Source organism: Rhinoderma darwinii, chromosome 3 (assembly GCF_050947455.1).
Source record: "Rhinoderma darwinii isolate aRhiDar2 chromosome 3, aRhiDar2.hap1, whole genome shotgun sequence".
Classification (NCBI taxonomy): domain Eukaryota; kingdom Metazoa; phylum Chordata; class Amphibia; order Anura; family Rhinodermatidae; genus Rhinoderma; species Rhinoderma darwinii.
This window is the reverse complement of record NC_134689.1, coordinates 53887317-53915265: the sequence shown is the minus strand read 5'-3', so window position 1 is coordinate 53915265 and position 27949 is coordinate 53887317. Positions and strand designations below refer to the sequence as shown.

General features: G+C 43.8%; 1 protein-coding gene across 1 annotated transcript; it reads right to left on the bottom strand.

Moving 5' to 3' along the window:
* Nucleotides 1-130: 130 nt before the first annotated feature.
* LOC142748488 (uncharacterized) lies at nt 131-27949 on the bottom strand. Its single transcript, XM_075855577.1, has 6 exons — nt 27778-27949; nt 27415-27562; nt 27131-27300; nt 26623-26955; nt 1250-1583; nt 131-1040 (listed from the first exon to the last, which is right to left on the bottom strand). Exons 1-6 carry the CDS (start codon nt 27947-27949, stop codon nt 221-223), a joined length of 1977 nt encoding a protein of 658 aa, XP_075711692.1. The 3' UTR covers nt 131-220.

The following is a 27949-nucleotide window of genomic DNA, read 5'->3' as shown; positions in this document are numbered from 1 at the left end:
ATAAGCTCGCAACCCACGTCAACGGTCCTCATTCTATTGCGAGTCCCTAACTAATAACTAAAACCGGGAACAACTAACTAGCTAAAAGCAACAGTCCAGAACAAACAAACAATCGAAAGACAACTGTCCAAATAAAACTATCTACTGCCGTGGATTGCATCCATCTGCCAAGGTACCGCCCCGGCCAAGGACACAAAGTAGTCTGCATAGAAATCCCGAGTCAACATTCCAGCTGTCCCGGGTCTTCCATGCGTGGAGTAGTCCACTGGATGGTAGAAGTGGTAGGAAACTGCTCCAGGTCAATGTCTTGCATAGACTCATGAAGCCGACAGAAATTATGTAGAATGACACTCGTTTGGATAACAAGCATCACGTTCTGTGGATCCATTTGAAGAGGGCTCTGGAATACCCGCCATTTGCTGCTGAGAATCCCGAAGGCACACTCGACATACCGTCTGGACCGTGTGAGCCGGTAATTAAAAACATGCCTCCTTTCATCCAAACCACGCTGCGGGAATGGGCGCAACACATGAAGGGAAAGTCCAAATCCTTCATCTGCCACGATGACAAATGGCGCTGGAGGTCCAGTAGATCCAGGCAGTTGTCTCGGTTCTGGAAGGGCGAGCTGGTTAGACTGAAGCCGTTCACCCATTTTGGAAGCCCTAAAGATGCCAGCATCCGAAGAGCTCCCATAGGCCCCTATATCTACAATTACAAATCGGTAGTCGCTGTCAGCTAAGGCCAACAGCACCACCGAGAAATATTGTTTGTAATTAAAATATAGGCAACCTGAGTGAGGCGGCTTCTGCACACGAATGTGTTTCCCATCCAGCGCGCCGACACAGTTGGGAAACTGTGCAGATTGGTAGAAGCCCTCAGCAATCCGTAGCCAATCTTCTGCCTTGGGCTGTGGCATCACCGCCGCTCTCAGACGCTGCCAGATGACTTCGCAGGTCAGACGGATGATCTGCGAAATGGTGGAGCAACCCAGCAGAAACTCAAAATGCAGTGATGCAAATGAGTTGCCAGTTGCCAGGAATCTGTGAAGAAAATAAATATATAGTACTGCTGGTACAGGATGACAGGACATCAGTACACACAGGGGACAACGGTTATGCAGGACATGGGACAACTACAGTTATAACAGCTAGCGGTGCATGGCGGGAATGGGCACAGGGGACAAGTACTGTTATACAAGCTGTAGCAGGGCATGGCAGGAATGGGCACAGTGGACATCATGTGTTCGTACCGCAGGGTGACGATGAGCCGTTCCTCTGGAGAGATGCACTGTCGCATGTTGGTGTCCTGTAAGGTGATTCCAGGACCGAGGTCCGACAGCAGACAGTCAAAGCTGGAGATCGACATGCGGCAGAAGTTGTGAAACTTCTCCGGGTGCTGCCGCAGGTCATCATACAGAGTGTGGAAATGCCCCTTCCTGGGCCTTTGGGAGACAATGGGGTGAACCCAGTACCTCCTCCTCTTCCGCAATGGTTCTTCATCCAGCATAGCTTGCTGTCTGAAACGTCGATAGATGAGCCAGTCCAGAAGAGCATGATCCGCAAGTGTGTAGGGCATCCTTTCAACTAAATAAAATGCCAGAAATCAAAGCTATAGCAGCCGAGAAATCCAACACAGCTCTCTCAAAGCACAAATACCAGAGAAAATGGGACCAGAGAGATCATGTGACCGTTTTAAGGGGTTGGAACTTGTTAGTGACATAATTTGCACCCTCCCTCTTTATTTTGCGGATCCGTATATACGGATGCACTACGGACCGTATTTGCGGATACTATTCAGCAGAAATGTGTACGTTGCTGATGATTATAAAGCAATACGGAACCGTATTTGCGGTCAGTATTTGCGGATACGGTCGTGTGCATGAGGCCTTAAACTCCATCAGTATTTTATTTTCTCCTTCCACCCATAGGAACTCCCATTTCATCACGTAGGATGGGATTTAGACAGGATTTACATATAAGCAAACCCTCGCCCTTTCCTATGATCATCATCAATAAGAAAAATGCACAGAAGGTGGTGCAAAATAAAAGTTGTATTTTTTCTTTCAGTCACTTGAAATTACTACATTTTGAAAACTACTGCAGAAAGGAGCTTTTTTTGCACAGTATTTTCCTTTATACTTTTCGTTCTTTTTGATACACTCCTGTGTTGGTCTCAAGAAACTGCGTGTGTGATTCCAGCATAAGGCCCCATGCACACAACCATATTTTCATTTATCCCGAAATACTGTCCGTAAATACCGTAGAAATCTGTATTCCATCCGTATATAAGGATCTGTAAAAAAGGAGGGAGGATGCAAATGATGTCATCAGCATGCTGCATAGCAACGCTTCAGTAAATACGGAGGGTATACGGATGCATATCCGTAGCTGTCCGTATTTACGGAAGCTCCCATAGACTTTTATGGGAGAGTCATTGCCGTAATTACTGACAAGAATAGGACAGGTTCTATAATAATTTTCAGCACGGACACACATCAGTAAAAATACTGAAAGGTGTCCATGGCCAATAGAAATGAATGGGTCCGTAATTACTGCTGATGAAAAATACGGTTGTGTGCATGAAGCCTTAGGGCATGTTCACCCGCACAAGTAAACACGGCTGAAAATTAGAGCTCTTTTCAAAGGAAAACAGCCTCTAATTTTCAGCCGCTTCTGAAGCTGTGAAAGCGTTTGAGGCCTTTTTTTCTTTTTTAGAAGTTTTTGGAGCGCTTTTTCAATTGACCCTATGAAAAACCGCTCCGAAAAAAACGGCTGAAAAAGCGACATGCTTTTTTTTATGGAGCGTTTTTTTTACCCGCCTTTTTTTTTTTTAAAGAGGCTCTGTCACCAGATTTTGCAACCCCTATCTGCTATTGCAGCAGATAGGCGCTGCAATGTAGATTACAGTAACGTTTTTATTTAAAAAAAACGAGCATTTTTGGCCAAGTTATGACCATTTTTGTAGTTATGCAAATGAGGCTTGCAAAAGTCCAAGTGGGTGTGTTTAAAAGTAAAAGTCCAAGTGGATGTGTATTATGTGCGTACATCGGGGAGTTTTTAATACTTTTACTAGCTGGGCGCTCTGATGAGAAGTAACATCCTCTTCTCTTCAGAACGCCCAGCTTGTGACAGTGCAGATCTGTGACGTCACTCACAGGTCCTGCATCGTGACGGCCACATCGGCACCAGAGGCTACAGTTGATTCTGCAGCAGCATCAGCGTTTGCAGGTAAGTCGATCTTACCTGCAAACGCTGATGCTGCTGCAGAATCAACTGTAGCCTCTGCTGCTGATGTGGCCGTCACGATGCAGGACCTGTGAGTGACGTCACAGATCTGCACTGTCAGAAGCTGGGCGTTCTGAAGAGAAGAGGATGTTACTTCTCTTCACAGCGCCCATCTAGTAAAAGTATTAAAAACGCCCCGATGTACGCACCTAATACACACCCACTTGGACTTTTGCAAGCCTCATTTGCATAATTACAAAAATGGTCATAACTTGGCCAAAAATGCTCGTTTTTTAAAAATAAAAACGTTACTGTAATCTACATTGCAGCGCCTATCTGCTGCAATAGCAGATAGGGGTTGCAAAATCTGGTGACAGAGCCTCTTTAAATAAACAGTTTTTCCTATTGAATTCAATGGGCAGATGTTTGTAGGAGTTTAGCTAGCGTTTTTCAAGGCGTATTGCGAGGCGTTTACACCTTGAAATACGCCTGAAAACTCTGCGTGCGAACATACCCTTAGAGTCCTATGCTAATTTGAGGACATAAGGAAACCCCTAAAATGTGACCCCATTTTGAAATCTACAGCGCCTAAAAGTAAGTTCTATATCCAAAAAAATAAAACAAAAAAATATACATACAGCAGGTAGTGAGAGAATTATAATTAGTTCTTAGGAGTGGGCAAGGGGATTAACTCTCTCAAACCTTGCCCAGTTACCACCCATGTCACATTGGCAAACATAATATTTGTCACATTTCTTACATTCCCTACCCACCCCCAAGCTCCCATACACGGCTTTTAAAACGCTCGGCTCTGGACACAACAAATGAACTCTCTACATGTTCTACAAAGCTTCTTATATCCCAAGTATCATAGTTTATGTCTTAATCATGAGTGATTCAAATCTGCATAAGATACCCCTAGATAGAGAAGATATGATAATTATCAGAAGGTCCTCTAAACCAAGGGCGTAACTAGGAAAGACTGTATGGCGCTATCTACGGAGGGGGCTGTATGGCGCTATCTACGGAGGGGGCTGTATGGCGTTATCTACGGAGGGACTGTATGGCGTTCCCTACAGGGGGGGACTGTATGGCGTTCCCTACAGGGGGGGACTGTATGGCGTTCCCTACAGGGGGGGACTGTATGGTGTTCCCTACAAGGGGGGACTGTATGGCACAATCTACAGGGGGGGGGGCTGTATGGCGCTATCTACAGGGGGCTGTATGGCGTTCGCTACAGAGGGGGCTGTCTGGCGTTCCCTACAGGGGGGGGGTCTGTAGGGAACGCCATACAGCCCCCCTGAAGGGAACGCCATACAGCCCCCCCTGTAGGGAACGCCATACAGCCCCCCCTGTAGGGAACGCCATACAGCCCCCCCTGTAGGGAACGCCATACAGCCCCCCCCTGTAGGGAACGCCATACAGCCCCCCCCCTGTAGGGAACACCATACAGCGTCCCCCCCTGTAGGGAACGCCATACATCGTCCCCCCCTGTGGAGAACGCCATACAGCGTGTGTCCCCCTGTAGGGAACGCCATACAGCGTCCCCCCCTGTAGGGAACGCCATACAGCCCCCTGTAGGGAATGCCATAGAGGGCCCCCCCTGTAGGGAACACCATACAGCCCCCCCTGTAGGGAACGCCATACAGCGTCCCCCCTCCCAAAAAAATTTGACCTACAGTGTGTCCTAATAAAAGACATGTATCCCCTATCCACAGGATAGGGGATACATGTGTGATCGCTGGCATTGATAGGGAGAACGGGGGAAAGTCCCCCAAGTTCTCCATCACTAACCTCTGACTTCCAGCGTCTGCGCAGTTCACTAAAAATGAAAGGAGCGCTAGTCACGCATGCGCACAAGCGGGACCGGCGCTCCATTCATTTCTCCAGGGCTGCCGACACAGACCCCGGAAGTCCGAGGTTTGTGATGGAGAACATTGGGGGACTTTCAGTCCACCGTTCTCCCTATCGCTGCCAGCGATCACACATGTATCCCCTATCTTGTGGATAGGGGATACATGTCTTTTGTTTAATGGCAGAGCGGGGAGATACCTACCTGCTCTGCCGTAGTGTTAAGTGGCGTCCCGCTGTAGTAGCCATAGCGGCTGCTAGCGGAGCCTCCGGCCATGGTGGGGGCCCGTGCCGGCGGGCGACACGGGCCCCCTCAAGCCGCGGGCCCCGTAGCAGCAGCTACTGCTGCTACGGCGGTAGTTACGCCACTGCTCTTAACCCTTTCCCGTCAAAGACCTTTTTTATTTTTGTTTACATTTTTTTCCTCCCCTCCTTTCAAAAGCCATAAAGTTTTATATTTTTCTGTTGATAGAGCCATATGAGGGCTTGTTTTTTGTGGGACAAATTGTTGTTTTTCACGGCACCATTTATTGTACTGGGAAACTGGAAAAAAATAAATCTTTGTGGGATGGAATAGGGGAAAAAAAAAACAGCACTTCCTCAATCTTTTGAGGGGTTTTGTTAACTTTATTTTACCTATCAATACGATTATGGCCATACCAAATTTAAATTTTTTATGTTTTACTACTTTTACAAGAAACTAGTTAAAAATAAAATTTGTATTTCGTCGCCACATTCTGAGCCAAAACTTTTATTTTTCCATCGATTGAGCGGTATGAGTGCTTATTTTTTTGCGGGGTGAGCAGTAGTTTCTATTGGTAACATTTTGGGCTAGATGAGGCTTTATCACTATTTAATTTTTTGGGGGATATGAAGTGACCGAAAAACAGCGATTCTGGCTTTTACATTTTTTATGGCGTTCACCGTGCTGGTTAAATAATGAAATATTGTAATAGTTTGGACTTTCACAGATGCAGCGATACCAATTTTGTTTATTTTTTACATTACTTTAGGGGGAAAAGCACGGGAAAAGTTTTTTTTGGGTAACTTTTAATACAGCCTTTGTAATTTTTTTACACATTTTATCAGTCCACCTAGGCGACATGAACCAGCGATCGTTAGATTGCTGGTACAATACACTGCAATACTATTGTATTGCAATATATTTACATTTTTACAGGCTCCTGATAAGCCTTAAGGGCTTAACAGGAGATAATGAAAGGCAGTGCAGGAGGCCTTCATTATGCCCCTGGGCTGCCATGACAATCATCGGCACCTACCAATCGCATCGCGTCTTAGATGCTGCATGTAAGGGTTTAAACTGCCAGGAACAGCGCAATTGTTGTTTCTGGCCATTAGTATCGGGTGTCAGCTGTAATACACAGCTGACACCCGCTGTGTACAGAGCGGGCTCAGCAAGTGAGCATCAAACATCACCCCCCTCACCACGCTGTGCTATTATGTCTTGGTGCGCGAACACGTTAAAAACAGATAGAATTTCAATAATCTGGAGAGTAAAGACTCCTGGGATACCAAATATCACCTCTGCACGCTGCCAAGTTCACCAAGAGGCGTTAACGAATGGAAAAGGTGAATGGATCGGATATCGGACTGCTTAACTCCAGAGCCCACCTAACGTTTCTGAAAATGGCTTGAGTCATCGAGAAAGTACAAAAGAAAACGTAATAGTTCAAAGCCATCCCTCTCATAATTCAGGTTGGAAATAACTTATGTATTTATGATCATGGAACTCAGCCGCTTCTCTTCTCTCCACCGCAGGGGAAGTCGCGCTTTGGAAACCACAGAACTATAAATTGGCTCAAAACATGGATATTTCATATTCATGTTTAGTATGCCTAGGTTGGTGAAAATATGCTTTTCAACTTGCAGGTCATATTATTTAGCTAGCAGATTCCTATGAGGACATGGGATATAAGCTTGAATTATGTCCTGCTACTGTGTCCTCTAGCATATAAGTAGCCGACTTTCTGTGACCTGAGAAGGACGTAGGGGAGCTGGGACCCTTTAAAATCTTATATTAAGATACTAACTCGGTGAGACACAAAAGATGCAAGCCAAGATTGTAGTTCTGTCCAAACTTCAGCCATTCTTCTCAGCGGGATCTCTAAGCCGATCCAATTAGTAAGAGCACAGTTATTCTTTATATTAATCCTTTTTATTTTTAGAACGGTTTTGCCTCGATGTGTATGTTGTTTTTATCATATAATTTTTAAGCACGGTTTTGGTCCTCATAGGCTTCCTGTCAGCGTGACTGCCACGTCACAATGACAGTTAGAACACATTACACTACGTAGGTAGTGAAATGTATTCAAGCAGCAATCAGAGCTGAAAGACTTGTAGTCCACTAGTGGGACAAGTAAAAAAAAAAAGATAAAAACGTTTTCTAAAAGTTTAAAAATAAAAAAGTTCTAAGTTACATAAACAAAAAATGCTTCTTTTCCTATAAGAAGACTTATTATAGGAAAAAAAAATTAACACGTTAGAAAAAGTACATATATTTGGTATCACCGCGTTCGCAACGACCCAAACTATAAAACGATAATGTTATTTTTCCTGCACGGTGAACACCGCAAAAAATATACAATAAAAAGTGATTAAAAAGTAAAAAACTAAAAATAGTACCAATAAAAACTACAACCCGTCCCGCAAAAGACAAGCCCTTACACAGTTTTATTGACTGAAAAAATAAAAAAAGTTATGGCTCTCAGATTATGGTGACAAAATAAATAATTTTATAAAAAAACACAGACGCTGCAAAACATAAAAAAAACAAAACAAAACTATATACATATGGTATCGACCCTCAGAATAAAGTAAAATTGTCATTTATAGCCCAGTGTGAACGCCGTAAAAATAATGAATAAGAAACAGAATTGATGGTTTTTGGTCACCTTGCTTGCCAAAAAATTTAATAAAAAGTGATAAAAAAAAAAACGCATGCACCCCAAAATGGTACCAATGAAAACCACAGATTGTCCTGCAACAAATAAGCCCTCACACAGCTCCGTTGGAGGAAAAAAAAAAGTTCTGGCTCTCAGAATATGACGGTGCAAAATGTGCAAAGTGTCCCAAAAGCAGATAACATCTGGTACCATTTATCAGTGCGACACTGGCCACACATCTGCGGATTATTATTTATTTACCCCATTATTATACCCTCTTATGTCCTGATGTACTCCGATCAGATTACATATGCCCCAACATTATAAACTGAAATACCAGTAAAACCCCAAACAAAACTATTACCAAGCAAAATCTGCGCTCCAAAAGCCAAATGCCGCTCCTTCCCTTCTGAGCCCTACAGCGTGCCCAAACAGCAGTTTACGTTCACAGATATGGCATCGCCATACCCAGGGGAACCAGATTAATATTTTATGAGGTATTTGTCTTCAGTGGCACAAACTAGGCAAAACATATAGTGCACTAAAATGGCATATCAGTGGAAAATTTAAATGTTCACTCTGCACCATCCACTAGGCATTAACCCTTTCATGCAACACGGCTTAATAGCATGTGGTGGTTTTGGTGGTAATGTATGGAGCCGGCTCACGCTGCGGTTGTCAGCGGTGTATTAAATGAACAATGATCGCGCTGTTATAGGAGCCTGTAAAAATGACAATATGCTGCAATACATTAGTATTGCAGTGTATTGTACCAGCTGTATACTGATCGCTAATTCAAGTCTCCTAGGGTGACTAGTAAAATGTGTAAAAACAAAAGTAAATAGTTTTTATTGGTAAAAAAATTTTTAATAAAACATTTAAATTCCCCACAAAAAAAACAACCTTTTCCCATTTTTTTCTCAAGTAATGTAAAAAAAAAATACACAAAATTTGTATCGCTGTGTCTGTAAAAGTTAGAACTATTACAATATACCATTATTTAACTCGCATGGTGAACGCAGTGAAAAATAAAGAATTTAAAAACGGCAAAATCGCAGTTTTTTAGTCACCGTGGCTCTACCAAAAAAATGTAATAAAGAGTGCTCAAAAAGTTGTATGTATAAAAAAATTGTACCAATAAAAAAAGACCGCTCGTGCCGCAAAAAATAAGCCCTCACACCACTCCATTGTTGGAAAAATAAAAAAAGTTATGGGTCTTGGAAAGCGGAGAGGGAAAAAAAAAAAAAAAAGCAAAAAAATGTATCAGTCCGGACTGTGTTAATTAATTTCTAATGAAAAAACATTTATGACCACATGTGGGGTATAGCCGTATTCGGGAGAATTTGCTTTACAAATGTTGGGGTGCTTTTCCTTCTTTATCCTTTGTGAAATTGAAAAAAATTCTAGCATTTTAGTGGAAATAATGTTGATATTAATTTTCACGGCCTAATTAAAATAAATTCTGCAAAAGACCTATGGGGTCTAATTGCTCACTATACCCCTATATAGATTCCTTAAGTGGTGAAGTTTTCCTAATGGGGTCACTTTGGGGGGGGGGGGGGGGGGTTTCCACCGTTTTGGCCTCTCAGGGAATTTGCAAATTCGACATGGCACCCGAAAACCATTTCAGCTAAGTTTGAGCTCCAAAAGTCAAATAGCGCTCCTTCCCTTCTAAGCCACGCGGTGGGTCCAAACAGCAGTTTATTACCACATACGGCATATTTCCATAATCGGGAGAAATTGTTTTACAAATGTTGGGGTGCTTTTTCTCTTTTATTCCTTGTAAAAATTAAAAGGTCTAAGTTTTTTCCTGAAAAAAAATGTCAATTTTCACCTTTACAGACTAATTCCAATGAATTCAGCAAAACAACTGTGGGGTCAAAATGCTAACTTTACCCCTAGAAAAATTCCTTGAGGGGTGTAGTTTCCAAAATGGGGTCACTTTTGGGGGGTTTCCACTGGTTTGGTCCCTCCAGTGCATAGCAAACGCGACACGGAACTTTAAACTATTGCAGCAAAATCAGAAATCCAAATGGTGCTCCTTCTCTTCTGAGCCCTGCTGTGGGTCCAAACAGCAGTTTATTACCACATATGGAATTTTTCTATAATCGGGAGAAAATTGCTTTACATGTTGGTGTGTTCTTTCACCGTTATTCCTTGTAAAAATGTCAAGTAGTTTTTCATCTCCACCTACTTAGGCCTTATTCACACGAACGTGTCAGTTTTGCACGCGTAAAAAACGCAGCGTTTTTCCTGCATTGCTGTTCCGTGTGACATCAGTGTATGGTGCCTGTCTGCGTTTTTTACGCGCGTATGTCATCAGTATATCACGCGTTTCACGTGAGCAAAATAAACTGAGGGAGGTATTTTTCTTTAAAAATCATTCCTTTAGCAACTGTTGCGTGAATCACGCACAGCACATGGATGTGTGTCCGTGTGCTGTCCATGATTTGCACGCACCTATTGACTTCAATGCGTGCGTGATGCGCAAAAAACGCACAAGTATAGGACATGCAGTGAGTTTCACGCTGCGGAATCACGCGGCGTGAAAAACATGTCTGAATGGCCCCATTGACATGCATAGGTCCGTGTGATGTGCGTTATTTTCACACGGGTAACACGGACGTGAAATACGCTCGTGTGAATTAGGCCTAATTCAAATAAATTTTGCAAAAAAACTGTGGGTCCAAAATGCTAACTATACCCCAAGATAAATTCCTTGAGGGGTGTGGTTTATAAAATGGGGTCACTTTTAGGGGGTCTTTACGGTTTTGGCAATACACAAGATCTTTTCAAACCGGACATGGTGACTAAAATATATTCTAAAAAAATTGAGTGCCCAAAATCCACTAGGTGCTCCTTTGCTTCGGAGGCCTGTGCTTCAGTCCATTAGCACACTAGGGCCACATGTGGGATATTTCTGAAAACTGCAGACTTTGGGCAATAAATATTGATTTGCATTTCTTGGGTAAAACCTTCTGTGCTACAGAAAAAAAACCTATCACAAATGAATTTTGGCAAAAAAAAAATAAAATAATTTTTTTTTTATATACATTTCACCTCTACTTTGCTTTAATTCCTGTTAAACACCTGAAGGGTTAAAACACTTTCTGAATGCTGTTTTGAATACTTTGAGGGGTGCAGTTTTCAAAATGGGGACTTTCTAATATACAAGGCCCTCAAAGCCACGGTTTGCATCCGTTTCGGGCCGTGTTGCCGTTTTGCATCCGTTTTTTTCCCTGTCCGTTTTAAAATCGCATGAATTTCATTTAAATTTGTAGCCACACACAGCCCTTTGTAGATAATGCCACCCAGCCCCCTGCTGGTAATGCCACCCAGCCCCCTGCTGGTAATGCCACCCAGCCCCCTGCAGGTGATGCCACAAAGCCCCCTGTAGGTGATGCCACAAAGCCCCCTGTAGGTGATGCCACACAGCCCCCTGTAGGCGATGCCACACTGCCCCCTGTAGGCGATGCCACACAGCCCCCTGTAGGTTGCACCCACCCCCCCCCCCTTCCAGGAGTAGTCACTGACTTCAATGTCCATATATGGACAGTGTAGTCACTGACTTCTCCTGGAGAGGAATTCCCTGCCACCGGGCGGGAATTCCGCTTCAGAAGTGAATGACGTCACTGTGTCCATATATGGACAGTTTGGTCACTCACTTCTTCTGTAGCGGAATCCCCGGCCACAGGGTCAATGATTCCGCTTCAGAAGTGAGTGACGTCACTGTGTCCATATATGGACAGTGTAGTCACTCACTTCTCCTTTAGCAGAATCCCCGGCCGGGGATTGGGGATTCAGACTCCTACATGGAGCAAAAAAAGACCCTCCTCCTCCTCCTCCTCACATGCACTCTGCACTGTGAGGAGGAGGAGAGAGAGCGCGACGGAATACATGGCCATCACTCGGGCATGACCTAGCAGGCATTCACTATAGGCAAACCGGCTGCCATCGGAGACACAGAAACTCGGCGGTCTTATTGCCGGGTGTCAGTGGGAAGAGAGGGAGCTCCCTCCCTCTCTCCAAAACCACTCAGATGCGGCGCGCGCTATTGAGCGCCGAATCTGTGGGGTTAAACGGGTGAGACCGATACGGATATCGAGCTCACACGTTCGAGCAGGTATGCCCCCAGCTACCTCTGGTAGCTGAGAGCAGGGAGATTTAATGGCTCCCTGCTTGGTTTATTTATTCTGATGCAGCGCCGTAAAAAGGCTTATGCATCAGAATAAAGCCCATTAGTGGCCGCCGTGAAAAGGCATATTGGCAGCCACTAATGGGTTAAATCTCCCTGCTCTCAGCTACCAGAGGTAGCTGAGGGCATCCCTGCTCGAACATGGGAGATCGATATCAGTATCGATCTCACCAGTTTAACCCCTCAGATGTGGCGCTCAATAGATTAGATCGCCGAGTGTCTGTCGCCGATGGCTAATAAAGGCCCCCAGGTCTGCCTGTAGTGAATGCCTGCTAGATCATGCCGGAGGCATGGCCTAGCAGATGCCTGCCCGTTTTAAACGGACAGGCAGTAATACACTGCAATACAAAAGTATTGCAGTGTATTATAAAAGCGATCGGATGATCGCATATTAAAGTCCCCTAGTGGAACTAGTGAAAAAGTTTAAATAAAGTTAATAAAAAAAAAAAATGTGAAAACAAAAAATGAAAAACCCACCCTTTTCCCCTTACAAACTGCTTTACTATTAAAAAAACTAAATAAAGTAAAAAAGTTACACATATTTGGTATCGCCGCATCCGTAACGACCCCAACTATAAAACTATTAAAATTATTTAACCCGCACGGTGAACGCCGTAAAAAATAAAATAAACAATGGAAAAATTGCTGTTTTCTGTGAATCCTGACTTTAAAAAATTTTTAATAAAAAGTGATCAAAAAGTCGCATCTACTCCAAAATGGTACCAATAAAAACTACAAGTCGTCTTTCAAAAAAAAAAAAGCCCTCATACAACTGCATCGGCAGAACAATAAAAAAAAGTTATGGCTCTTCAAATCTGGAGATACAAGAACAAATAACTTTGAAAACAAAGCGTTTTTACTGTGTAAAAGTAGTAAAACATTCAAAATCTATACAAATTTGGTATCGTTGCAATCGTAACAACCCCTTGAATAATGTTAGTTTATTTATACCACACGGTAAACGGCATAGATTTAGGACGCAAAAAAGAGTGGCGAAATTTCAGTTTTTTCTATTCACCCCCAAAAAGTGTTAATAAAAGCTAATCACTAAATAATATATACCTCAAAATGGTGCTGTTAAAAAATACAACTTGTCCCGCAAAAAACAAGACCTTATGCAGCTATGTCGACGCAAAAATAAAAAAGTTATAGCTCTTGGAATGAGACGATGGAAAAACATAAAAAAATACCTTGGTCATTAAGGTCTAAAATAGACTGGTCATTAAGGGGTTAAATGAGAATTCAAAAGTGATTTTTTATTTTTTTTGAAATATAGAAAAGGTCAGTGTGTTTTGTGCAATTTTAGAATTAAAAACTTACATTTGAGATACAGCTGCTTTGTATTCTGTATAAAGAGAAGCTGTATCGTACACTAGGGTTGCACGATGCATCGAAACGTCGATACTGTTTCGATACCTCAAACGGTTCAATACCGCTAATTCATGTCTTTCGATATTAAGCTGCACAGCTTAGTATAGTAACAAATGAATGTTATTAGAGTGGGGCTGCGGCTGTGTAATACAGCCATTGCCCCGCTCCTGAGTCCTGACAAGTGTGCGTGCAGTCAGCATGATGTGACGCAGCCGCTGCTGCACTAATGAGCGCCGGCACTGAAGACCGAACATGGCGGGTGCACTACCAAACACCCCCATGTTCTGTCTTCAGTGGCTGCACCGCCGCTCATTAGTGCAGCGCCAGACGCATCCCCTTATGCGGACCACGCGCACACTTATTGCTAGGAGCGGGCCAATGTTCGTATTACACAGCCGCAGCCCCACTCTAAGGGCTTGTCCACATGTAAAGAAAAACTGCACCATTTGCGGTGTTTTTTTACGGCAGAAAACTGCGCGTATTTTGCTGTGTTTTTGTCAATGTTGGGAGATGGGGAAAAACGCAGCATTTCTGTCCACTTTCCGCAGTAGGAATGGACATGCTGCGGTACGAAAAATATGCACCGCTGGTCAATTTTTGCTCTGAAATTTTACGCAGCATGCGAATGAGATTGGTTTAATCTCATCTACTATGCTGCTACTGTATTCTGCTACGTATTTTCTGCCCGCATTTCCGGACGGAAAATACGCAATTCCGCTACGTGTGGACAATCCCTAACGGCAGCGATCAGAGAACCTCTCATCTCCACCGCTATTCCCCTGAATGCTGCGATCAAAGCTGACTGCATCATTCAAGGGGTAAATGAGATGGGGGGATGCCCTTTGTATCATATCAGAGGGAATCCAGGTGACGCGATCGAGGGACATACCATATATGGGCCCAGGGTCAATTGAAGGACCCCAGGGCTGTCTGACCATATTTTCGGTTAGGGAATACATACGAATGTCCTAACAACTACCTGTGTACTATAAGAACACATGCTAATGTACTGGCATATAGATATATGACAGTACATTAAAGTTTAAAAATTAAAGTAAAAAATACAAAAAAAACAACACTTTTTTTACAATAAAATCATTAAAATAAGTCTCAATACATAAAACATACACATTCGGTAGAGTCGCGACCGTAATGACAAATTTATAGCGTCATTTGTGATGTTGATATGGTGATAAAATAAAATAAAAATAAAAAACTGTTTTCTTTCACTTAATAACTAGAGGAACGAGGTATTATGAATTTTGAACCTCCATGTGCCTCACATTAATATTAATTAACACCATCATGTACCTCACACATTAACCCAATGTTGACTATTATGACTGAGGAACATGAAGTTAACTACTATTAACGCCTTCCCAACATTTGTCGTATGGATACGTCATGGAAAGCAAGTGCTTCCCGCATTTTGCTGTATCCAGAAGATGAGTCGATGCCACCATCCCCAGGTGTCGGCTGTATCTTACAGCTGACACCCTGGGGTAATGGCGGGGACCAAATTTTTCTCCGATCCCCGCCATTAACGACTTAAAAGCAGCGGTCAAAAGCGATATCTGCATTTAAGGGGTTTGCAGCTCATCGGTACACTAGGTGGCTACAAAGGCAACCAGAGGCCTAACACTAGCCTCCCGGTATTTCTAGTACGGAAGCCTTTCAGGCCCTGCCTGGAGGTGGGGCCTAAAATGCTTCCTTTGCCACTGGCAAGATGGCGCCAGTTCAGGAGCTGAGCCGGCGTCATCAGCGGTTGATGTCAGCTGTATGTTACAGCTGACATCCATCTATAAAGGCAGGAACCGGAGCTAGCTCCGATACCTGCCATTAACCCCGGAGATGCAGAAATCGAATACGATCACTGCATTTTAGAGGTTGGTAGCATATCGGCAGCCCTGCCTAACAATGGCCTCCTGCTCTGCTATTACGGAAGCCGATTAGGCTTGCTGTCAGTGCATGACTGACAGATCTAATACTTTGCACTAAATAGAGTTCAATGTATTAGAAAAAAGAATCTGACAGTTAGACCTTCAAGTCCCCTAGTGGGACTAAAAAGAAGCGTAACAAAAATGAAAAAAGTGAAAAAACAAAAAAGTTGGAAAAAATATAAAAGTTTCAAGTCATAAAATAAAAACACAAAATCGCCCTTTTTCCCTTATCAAGTCCTTTATTGAAAAAAGAAAATAAACCATACATATTTGGTATCGCCGCGTCCGTAACGGACTGAACTATAAAATGTTATTTACTCCACGCGGTGAACGGCGTAAAAATACCGCCAGAATTTTTTTTTTGTTCACTTTGACCTACAAAAATTGGAATAAAAAGTGATAAAAAAAAAAGTCTCATGTATCCAAAAATGGTACCTATAAATAAAAACTATAGCTCGTCTCACAAAAAAACAAGCCCTCATACAGCTCTGTAGGCGAAAAAATTAAAAAACTATGGTTCTCACAACATGGCGACAGGAAAAATTTTTTTTTTTACAAAAGTAACTTTATTGTGAAAAAAGTTTTAAAACATAAAAAAGTGCTATAAATTAGGTATCGGACAGAATTATACTGGCCGGAAGAATAAAGTTAAACACTTAGTTTAGAACGCATGGTGTACGCTGTATAACAAAAAAAAGCCTAAAAAACAATGCCAGATTTTCCGATTTTTTTTTGTCACATTGCCTTCCAAAAAATAGGATAAAAAGTGATCAAAAAGTTGCATGTAACCCAAAATGGTACCAATAACTACAGCCCGTCCCCCGTTTCAAGAGGCGATTTATCAAGGCCCTAAAACTAGGGAACCAGGAAGGGTAGGGCGCAAAAATATCTGCTGGAAGCGAGGGCCCCCGTATTATACCAGGACAACACTTTCCCAGTAAAATTCCCCAAACTGCAAAGGTGCCGATTGTGGACAAAAATGGGGATAAGTAAGGACACCATTCAGAAGTGTGACATTGGCCTGTGCAGAAAGGATCGCTCCACAGCGTAACAAAAACATCTATGGATTATTTTATTGTTTTTTCCCCCTCCATTATTATACCACCTGACTAAGCCCCTGATGTAATCTGCCCAGTTTACATATACCCCCACACTATAAACTGAAATACCAGTAAGGGTATGTGCACACACACTAATTACGTCCGTAATTGACGGACGTATTTCGGCCGCAAGTCCCGGACCGAACACAGTGCAGGGAGCCGGGCTCCTAGCATCATACTAGCTCCCTGCACTGTGATCGGTCCGGGACTTGCGGCCGAAATACGTCCGTCAATTACGGACGTAATTAGTGTGTGTGCACATACCCTAAAACTCCAAACAAAACCACTACCAAGCAAAACCCTCGCTCCAAAAGCCACATGGCGCTCCCTCCCTTCTGAACCCTAGAGCGTGCCCAACATATATGGGTTCACATATATGGAATCGCCATACCCGGGAGAACCCTTTTAACAATTTTTGGGGTGTTTGTCTCCAGAGGCACAACATATTTGCCACTGAAATGGTATATCTAGGGGAAAAAAAAAAAATGTTTACTTTGCACCATCCGCAGCGCAATCATTTATGGAAAAGTCATGTGGGATGAAAATGCTCACTGTACCCCTAGATAATTTCCTTGAGGGGTGTAGTTTGCCAAATGGGGTCACTTTTGGGGGATTTGCACGGTTTTGCCACTGCAAAAACACTTTAAGCCTGCCATGGTGCCTAAAATATATTCTAATAAAGAGGCGGCCCAAAATCCATTGGGTGCTCCTTTGCTTCTGAGGCCTGTGGTTCAGTCCATAAGCACACTAGGGCCATATGTGGGATATTTCCTAAAACTGCAGAACCTGGGCAATAAATATTGAGTTGTGTTTCCCTGGTAAAACGGTTACAAAAAAAATGGATTAAAAATGAATTTCTGCAAAAAAAATAAAATAATGTAAATTTCCAATCTACTTTGCTTTAATTCCTGTGAAACGTCTAAAAGGTTAAGAAACTTTCTAAATGCTGTTTTGAATACATTGAGGGGTGATGTTTTTAAAATGGGATGACTTATTGGGGGTTTCTAATATATAAGGCCCTAAAAGTCACTTCACAACTGAACAGTCAGCAGGTTGGGTTTTGAACTTCAATGTGATGGTTAACAGGTTGATCCTTCGTGTCAGAGACACGCAGGACCCGCAGACGCTGAACCAGTCAGTCCCGTGGACCTGACGGGTGCAGGATTCAGCTGCTCTGTATACAGAATACAGATTAGCGGTATCTCAAAAATAATCTTTTAATACAAAACTAAAATGATAAAAGTTGCAATTAAAAAAAGAAAAAAAAAAAGAAAGGCGCTTTCAAAAGGTTTGTATATCCTTTAAGGGATGTTTGACTAACAAAGTTATTTGAAGTTCGAAAAATAATTTTCTCTCTTTTGCTTTGACCAGATTCCATATAAAGTGTGGTGTAGCATTTTGCTCCCTTATCTAAACTACTGCCATGTGTTGTAATCACTCAGGGGTGACTGCAACGAAAGCACTCCCTTCTTTAAATTTCCCTTGTTTTCTACCAGTTCGATAAGATTTTAACCACGCAAGAAAAATGGTTTCTGTTCCAGGCTGACAGGATCATCTTTGAAGCAGCCTCGAGCGCACCTGACTCTAGGAATGCATGAAGTCATGGTCCCTAAAATAGACATGGCGACTCTAATGGTACACTTTTTCTGGAATGAAGGTTTTGTTTTTTTAATTACCATGGTCATCTTGTCCAAAAGGTAGGTGAAAGAAAGATCTATTTCTCTGAATCTCGCAGGATTCCTGTGTGTGTATAACAGTGTGTATAACAGTGGTTCCAAAACTTTGGGGCCGGGACCCACTTTTGGCAAAGACTTTTGTTTGGGTCCCCCCCACTACCGTACCTAACCCCATTTCATCGGACTATGTCAACATCATTCGTAGATAGATGCCGGTACTTAGCTCTGTTCAAAAAGTAAGTCCCTGCGACATCGAAAACAACAATAATTGTGCAGGCAGGCTCAAGGTATCCTGCTGCTGTGCGTCGCTGAGGCACGACTATGGCCGCTGATGGTGGGTCATGTGACCTGACGCATCCATCAGAGGCATAGCCAGGGTTTTCATCACAGGGAGGGCTAAACACATCTAAGTGATCCCTAACCCATTGGGCCCTCACACAGTAGAATGCCCAAATAGTGTCTCCACACAGTAGAATGTCCCTAAAGCAGTCTGCCACATAGTATAATTCCAATATAGTGGTTTCCACACAGGATAATGCCCCACACCTGCCCCATTCAATAAAATGCACCACAGTGGCCCCCCAAATCCAGTAGATTGCCCCCATACAGCATAATGTCCCCATACTGCCTAAGAAAAATAAATACTCGCCTATCCTTGTTCCTATGATGAGTGGAGGAGGAGATCCCTCTTGCTCGTCCGATCTGGGCAGTCTGTGGCTCGGCTCACCGCTTCGTGAATGCACCGCTTCGTGAATGCACCGCATAGTGAATGCTGGAGCAAGGAGCAGTCAGCTGCTTGCTCCAGCATTGGATTCAATTGTATCTGCGTCCTGAGGACGCACAGTTGAAACCGGGACATCAGCGAGTGTCTTGCAACCCCCTCGGAGGTCTTCACACAACACCCTAGGGGGTTGCGACCCACAGCTTGGGAAACGCAGGTGTAGAAGATTTTTCTTTGTTCATTATCCACCCCAAGTTTGTTAACAGGTCAAAGGTCTTTGTTATGTTGCTTTGAAGGTCTGTTGCCAAGTCTACTATAAAAAGTAAAAGATTGTCTAGATAGGGGCACAATGCTTATTTGAGGCACCTAAAATGAGCCACTACCACGGTCATGATTTTTGTAAAGATTCTCGGGACAGATGAAATCTTAAATGGCAGAGATGCGAATTTAAAGTAAACTACTTTTTGGTTCATCCATAATGTAAAAACAAAGAACTTGTCATGTCCGCCTCTTTTTTTGTATACTCACCACTTCGTGGCATCTTCTGTCCCGGCCAAAATTGTGCCGCGTCCATCGCTCTTCTTCAGAACCTCAGCTATCGGTGTCAATTCACACAAATTTCCAGGGTATTTGGTACCCTCCCCCTTGGGCCGATATATTTGGGTTCCATACCTAGCCTGCTAATGTGTTCAATGCTGGTTTGCCTTTTGGATGACCGTTACCGACTCTGCTTGACATCCTGTCTGCTGCCTGACATGACCTTCTGCCCATATTCAGTTACGATCCTGAAGGTCTTTTGTCGGCATGTATGAGTTTTGCTGTATTAATGAAATGGTTGATCTTATCAATTCCATCTTAAACGTGCTATTGCACAAACTTGTTTAAAAACGTTATATTTATGATAGTCCTGAAGGACACATTTAGTTTTTCTGACTAGGAAAAGACGCAAGTAGCGACCTTTGTTTTTGTGATTACCCATATGTTCATTAGGTTTATGACACTTTTTGCCAACTACCTTTGCAGAGAGGCAGATTGTTGGGAAGTTATAGCAGATTTTCTTGAGGCTAGGAGACAAAAACTATTTTTTGTATCGCTCTAGGATTAGGATGACAAGAGTGAGAGTGCTTAGAATTTTCCACATACAAATATAATCTGCCTCCCACTCATTTGACATCAGTGTTTCAATGGTTAAGAATTGTTGGGGTAAAATTGAGTATTTTTCTCTTTACCTCCTTTGGGGATTACTCCAACTCTGTTTTTACCTTGGTCTTGAATTATTGATTTTCAGACCTTTAACCGCAAAAGGACTGCTTTCTCCTAAAGGTTTTTGCCTCACGTAGGGCCCCAGTATTTTTGTTCACTGCCTTTTTTAGGATCTTATCCAGAGCTGTTGTAAACATAGTCTCTCGAATTGAACATCATTTGGACTGTATCTGCTAACCAAGTATTTCACAGGACTGGAAAATCTTTCAGCCATCTTGACAGATATTGGCTTTCAAGTTGATCAACCCAGATGAACGTTGATCTGTGGCTGCCAAATGCATTTTAAGTGATGACGCAGCCTCAGGACGCAGACACAATTTATTATTATGCTCTGCCATTCACTCATCCTGGAGCGAAATCCCCAGCCAGAGCATTGCCGATGTTCTGGCCAGGGATTCTGCTCCTGGAGAAGCCCCTGACATCACTATCCATATATGGACAGCAACATCAGGGGCTCCTCCAGTAGGGGAGTGCACAGCCAGAGAAGGGATTCTTCTCCTAGAGGGAGCCCCAATGGCGCTATCCACAGGGCGGAACGTGTGGCACGATCTACAAGAGGAGGCTGTTCATTATGTCACCATATAGTCTCACTAGCCTCAGTTATACAATCAGTTTTAGTCAGGCACACTTTTTTTTTAAATATTATTTTAATTTATTGTTATCTTAACTACCTTGCATAAACTATATTGCTTGTAAAATGTACAAATTGTTTCATGCTCGAAAAAAAAATAAATAAAAGTGAAAAAAAATTAAATTACACCTTATTCATTGGTCGAGAAAGCAAAAACATATCGAGGGGGAAGGCGATGTCAGGAAACCAGTTGTGGGGGGGGGGGGGGCACCAAACTGAATCTTTGCCCCGGTTGCCGGAGAACCTAGCTACAGCTCTTCGTCCGGTCCCTAACTTGGGTGGAGTCATCAAAGGGTAATTCAGTCTTTTTATCTCTATATATTGCAGAGATCATTGGGTGTATATGTTTATTTTAACCATTTTTTATGTGTGTAAATTTATGTGAATTTAAATGTTATGCGGCTATATAAACTTGTTAATTAGACACGTCACACATGCCCCAGAGGAAGCCGGAAGGGCGAAACCCAGGGTCGGGCAAGAGTGTTTGGCGTGCTGCCTAGAAATCTTAAAGATTTTTACTTACCTTGATGCTTTTATTTCTTGTTACTTCTGTGAGTATGGATTAAACTTGGCGTGGAGCAATCTTTTTTCAGAGGGTGTTGCACTATGTGTCTTACTTTTTCCATCTATTAGAGACATAAGATCCTTTTCCTACCGGGAGTTCTTCGAATGTGGAGAGACACGATAAGGAGCTTGGTGGAACTACAAGGATAAGAATTACCATCCACACCCTCATTGGATTGTGGATTGTCCACTGCATTTTTCTGGGAGAGAGTGTCCATACTGAATGATATTGGACTGTTACCAGTGCCGTCTGAGCGGTAAACTTAACTGTACTTTATATATGTCATTTAGGGTATTTGTTGGATCATACCCAATTTAGTTTTGCCTGCTCCGGTCTGAGAGAGATTTTGTGGGTATTTGAGCCAAGAGAAACCACCATTATATTTCAGTCTTTTTTGCCACTTTGGCTAATCAAGCATCTATCTCATCTCAGAGTTTAAAGTCTATGGACACAAACATTTTTATTAAGACCAATTACAGAAATGGTTCTGACTTATGAAGCTGAAACTTGCATGTATTACAACTTGACTTGATAAGATTTGAGATTCGATTTACATTCAGGAGTAGACAGGAGGGGCTAGAAACTGAGCTGACAGCGAGCCCGGCTGCACGGATTAACCATGAACAGAATTGAGCAGCTGGTAATGTATTGTAATAAATACAGACTGCAAATGCAAAAACAATCAAATTTTAATTAAAACCAATTACAAAAAAATAAAGAAATCACAATGCTTGCATTGATTAAAAACACAAAACAAAATGAAATAAAAAAATAAATATTGCAAAAAAGGCGTCCACAGCCATATTTTATTCAAGTTTTTTTTGGGGAAACAAAGTGAACAAAATACAGAAATTCTGTGAATGTACTCTCCTACGGCGTTCCCCCGGCAGGTTAAAATACGTGATACTTTAAAAGTTCAGACTTTTACAGATGCGAGGATACCAATTAGCACTAAGGGATTGCTCATGCACTGCAGTGTATTTCCTTTATCTGTGCTGTACTACACAGTCGAGTCATATTATTATGACCACCAGCTATACCACCGTGTGCAGCACAGACAGCAGCTAGACGGGCTGGTAGTGACTCAATAAGGTGCTGGTAGGTGGTCTCAGGTATCTGGAGCCACGCTGACTGCAGTGCATCCCACATTTGCTGGAGGGTGCATGGGGAGGATCCATAGAGCGAACAAGAAGATCGAGGTTGTCCCACAGATGCAGAATTGGGTTCAAGAATTAGGGGGCCAGGGAAATACTTGGAAGTCTTGGTCGTGCTCTTCCAACCACTCTCTGACATTTCTAGCCGTGTGACATGTAGCATTGTCTTGTTGGAAGATTCCATCTGCCACAGGGAAGACAAACAGCATGTATGGGGGGGGGGGGGGGTGGGGAGGGATACAATGATGGATTCATACCCAAATCAGTTCAGAGTGCCTTCCACATGGATGAGCTGGCCCAGAGAATGCCATGAAATATTCCACAGACCATAACGCTGCCGCCACAAGCTTGTGTTCTTCCAGCAATGGTTGCAGGGTGTTTGGCGTGTCAGGCCAGAAACATCAGCACAATGTCCATATGTTCGATGAAGCAGAAAACATGACTCATCGGAGAAGACAACCCATTGCCAATCATTGGTGGTCCAATTCCAATATGGCCGTGATTAATTTTTTTCGATGCACCATTGTTAGCAAAGGAGCAGTGACCATCCATCTGCTTCAGAGCCCCATGGGCAGTAGGGTTCATTGAACTGTTTTAGACACACGTCTGATAGCCCCCTGGTTGATTTTCACGGTGAGCTGCTCCACTGTAGCTTGTCCTTCGGCCCTCGCGCACCTTCATAGCAGACGTTCACCTAACATCATTGGCACGGCGTACTCTGCAGTTTCCACGTCAGTTTGTCCAAATCTTACCATTTGTCCACTCACTATACACTTTCACCACAGCAGTACACGAACAGTTCAAACTGCGCTGTTTGAGAAATACTGTCACCCATGGCCCAATAATCATCCCTTTTTGCTACTCTGTTAAATCGCCCCTTTTACGCATGGCAACGAGTGATATAGGTTCAGAAATCCTATCGCACACATTACATACCCACCAAGTCAGCCCATGACACAACGTCCTTCATGGGCTACACTCTGCCGATGTTGAAAGTAGGAGTTTGTCATAATAATGTGACTGGACTGTGTACTAACCCCCCTTATTGACCGCCCACTGCCTTGACGGCGAGCAGTGCAGGTCCAAAATCTACAGCGACATCTTTTGGTGTTGCTGTAAAAAGGCTTATGAGTTCTCCAGTGAGCACTCTAAGCAGCAGCTGTAACTAATAGCTCCTGTACATAGAGAAGTCTCCTGAGTACAGCTGGGATTGGAGTAAACACCGACCCCAGCTATTTAAACCTTTGATAGCCGCAGCCTGCGACCGCAGCAGGGTCAAGAGAGAGTCCCCTCTTCAACAACATCCCCAGAAACCATGTGAAGCAATCAGAGACTGGAGAATCCTCTGCAGTCAGCCCTGGAGACCTAGAAAGGACCCTAGGGCTGTCTGTTCTGTATGCCGCTGTTAGGACTCACTTTGTGTCGCCCTAACAGAAACCTGTGTCATAGTGACAGTGTAATGTATTAGCATACAGAAGTATGCCAATACATGATAAGTTATTTATAAGCTGAAAAATCGGATTTCCTATATTCACACCACAAAAATAAATTTACAAAAACATTAAATTTCTCCCACATAAAACAAGGCCTCATATAGCAACATCATCGAAAAAATAAAAGTTATGGCTGCTGAATGGCAGAGGTGCAAAAATCATAAAATTTAACTGGTGATTGACCCCTTGAGGACAGAGCAGTATTTTCCTCTCTGAATCCTGGTGCTCATAACTATTTTTTGTTTGACATAGCTGTTTGAGACATTGTTTTTTGCAGGATGAGTTGTACTTTATGTAGGTGCCATTTTTGGTCACATTTAGGCCTCGTTTACACGAGCGTGTGCGTTTTGCGCTCGCAAAAAATGCAGCATATTGCGCGCGTTGCAAATGCGTTTGTCATGCGTATACGCAGTTGCAGCGTTTTTAACGCGCGTGCGACCAGCGTTTAAAACGCGCGTAAAAAACGCAGTGGGCGTTAATGAGAGGCCAGCCTACAAAAAGGCAGGCTGGCCCAACCCCTGCTTGCTGGGTGAACAGGTTGTCCGCCTTATTTCATCCTCTGCCAAAACCAGTGTTTGTTTAAACTGTTGACACGTGTCTTGACTTGCAAGCAACATTTATGCCTTCTCCGTCGCTGGCACGTGTGCTGCTCGCGTGGATGATTTTGCGTCGATTTGGCGAACGCCGACCCATGCTGCAGCACCAGCCGCGTCGAAGAAGTCGGATTTGGGTTGATCCACTTGTGGCCCAACGAACCTCCAAAGGGCACTTTCATACACTATGAGGACTTACGGCGTCACCCTGAGAAATTTTGTGCGTTTTGCCGCATGTCTGTGGCCACTTTTTGATCTGCTGCTTGCGCAGATTCGCACTGGAATCACCTACCGGAATACCAACATGCGACGCTGCATTTCCCCTGAGGAACGACTGCTTGTGACCTTGAGGTATGTGTGCTGCTGCAATTAGTTCTTAGAGGACGCAGTATGCTTTACAAGTCCGCCATAACATGTGTTCTTTATGGTTTCTGTTTTATCTTGCATTTAGATTTCTGGCCACAGGCAATAGTTACCATTTGTTATATTTTGAATTTCTTTTGGGAGTGACCACCATTTCCTTCATTGTGACATCCACCTGTGTTGTGCTGTGGCAGAGATTAAAGCCCACGGTCATGCCTCAGCCCACGACAGAACAGTGGCTTCCAATTTCTGACGCATTTCTTCGTGCAACGTTCGTGTGAAGAAGCCCCCACGCAGTGGCTCCAGATACTATAACGACAAGCAGTTTTTTTCGATCGTGTTGTTGGCCTTGCCGTACAGTAATTATTGTTTCATGATTGTAGACATAGGCTCGTATGGAAGCTCTGCTGATGCCCGCCTATTCCGTTCGTCCAGAATGGGTAAACGACTTGGGAATAATCAACTGGCGGTGCCGGAACCTACCATCCTCCCTGGCTCCAGCGGCCCACCAATCCCATATGTCATAGTTGCAGATAAGGGGTTTGCCCTGACAAGGCAGGTAATGCGGCCATTTGCAAGAAGGGGCTTGGATGAGCGTCGACGCATGTTCAATTAGCGCCTATGCCGAGCTCGAAGATGTGTGGAATGCGCCTTTGGCATTACGTCTAACAGGTGGCGGGTGTTTCTGTCTACAATGCAAATGTCACCGCAGAATGTGACACGTGTCATCCAAGCGTGTGTAGTTCTGCATAACTACTGCCGCATTCATGATGCAACTTTTGATGGCGAATATATACTAACACATGCACCCACCAGCAACACTGTGCCGGCAATTCCACTAGGGAGATCTCTCACATCTGGACTCCGAGTGCTGGAAAGTTTTGCTGCATATTTTGAGAGCCCATCAGGAGCCGCACCATGGGGGCGCGATGACATTTAAAGGGTCGCATAGTTCTTAGTTTATTGTGTCCACAGGTCCGAAGTGGCCAGTGTTTGTTGTTTTAGGTTAGGGGCTTGTAGTGTTAGGGACTCGCAATACATGAGGACCCTTGACGTGGGTTGCGAGCTTACATCTGTTGGGGTTTGTACTTGCCATTTGACAGTCATGAAAGTGATTGCATGAGAATCAATTCTGGTCGACAAAATTGAGTTCTCCTCCAATCCCGACTGTCCATTCTGTGGCTATTGGCAAATCACAGCACGCCAACATTGACATCTGTTTCAAACAATGGCAAACCCCTACAGATGAACTAATACCTCATTGAACACGTGCCATTATTTTGGCGCAAGCTCAGCAGTGTGTGAGTGTACAGTAATATACAGTTTAGGTAATCATTTTGAAGAGGACGGTAAAAAAAAAAAAGGTCAACACGCAATTGAAACTTTAAACACCTTTGTTTTTATGTTGAAAGCACACAAAAAACGTGGTGCAAAATAAAACACAAAGAAGTAAACGTCGCACCAACATGGTGCAAAACACATATGACCAGACAATGCAGGCCTACAAACATAAACCTTCGTCGGATCATCCTACAGCCACTTTTACAAATGGTGGTATTGCTGGCCCGGGGAACTATACGCAGGCATTTCAGCACCGCTATGCTGGCCATGGAGCTGCTGAGGATGTTCGTCTCCAGCATAGTGGTGCTGATGAGGTGCCTGGTAGCTGGGTCCAGGGAAAGGCGGAGCGAAGGTTTCAGGACCTCTGCTGTATTGCGCAAAATGGCGCTCACGGGCAGGCAGAGGACCAGGGGAAAACCGGTCAGGCCCTGCTCTATATGGGTGTAGGCGTGCGCTGGGGGTGGCTGGTTGGGATGGGCCTGGGTAATTAGAGGTTGTCGAAGCCTCCGTGAATCCTCGCCAATGCTCAATTGCAAAGAAACACTGGCGAGGATTGTTGGGGGGTGTGGCGCTATCAATAAGGGAAATTATCGCGGAGTGTAGGCGTGCCACGTTATCGTCTGGTACCTTCCGCAACAGTGGCCCGATTCCCCAAGCAAAAAAGTTGTGCCCGTCTTCGTCGGCCGCACGACGCAGGTATTCAAGGACCCTTGTATCAACTTGCGCCCCAGCGGCTGGCAGCTGACTGCGTCGGCGTCTGGCTGGTGAATTTTCTGCCGGAGGGGCCGACTCTACTGGAGCAGGGTCCTGGGGTGTAGGCTCCGGGGTTAGGGGCAGCAGTCGACTGCTGGGAGGATGCGGCTGGGACTCTGTATGGTCACTCTCCTCGTCCGAGTCGTTTAGATTGTCGGTTGTTCTGGAATAGAAAAGCATAATCAGAAACCAATAGTCAACATTGGACAAAGATGCTTTATGGCGAACATGACATGTGCAAAGCAACATTTACGCAGGCAATAGGACATTTACTTACGATCTCATCTCCATGATATCCTTGAGGAACATGAGCTGCTTCGTAGATATGTACCGCCGTTTTTTGGATGCCCCATCACCACTTCGGCCCCCAAACTCGCGGCGAAATTTGTCCCTGCAGCTCCTCCACCGGGTTTTAATATCCTGGACTGTAGGATGAACACCAAAAACATGGTCACTCATTGTCGTAACGCACAAACCACTCGACCGTCAAATACATGACGGTCCCTACACAGCAAAGTACATTCCACACGGTGATGCTGCAGCGACACAAAACTAAAGTTGGGCATTTTGCAAAAGAAAAACACAGGGACACACTACTTCAATAGGGGGGACATTGCATCGTTTTAAGACATGTACTCACCAATTCTCTGGCGGTCTCGGGTGGTGCTTTTCTCCCATTCGCTGTAGAAGAGCGCCTGGGCTATGTAGTCCCATGCGACCTCCTTGGCCGAGCGGTCATGATAGGAATCCGCACGGGTGTCCCAGATCTCGTGCCTCTCCTGCACAAGGCAGATCATCTTCTCCACGTCCAT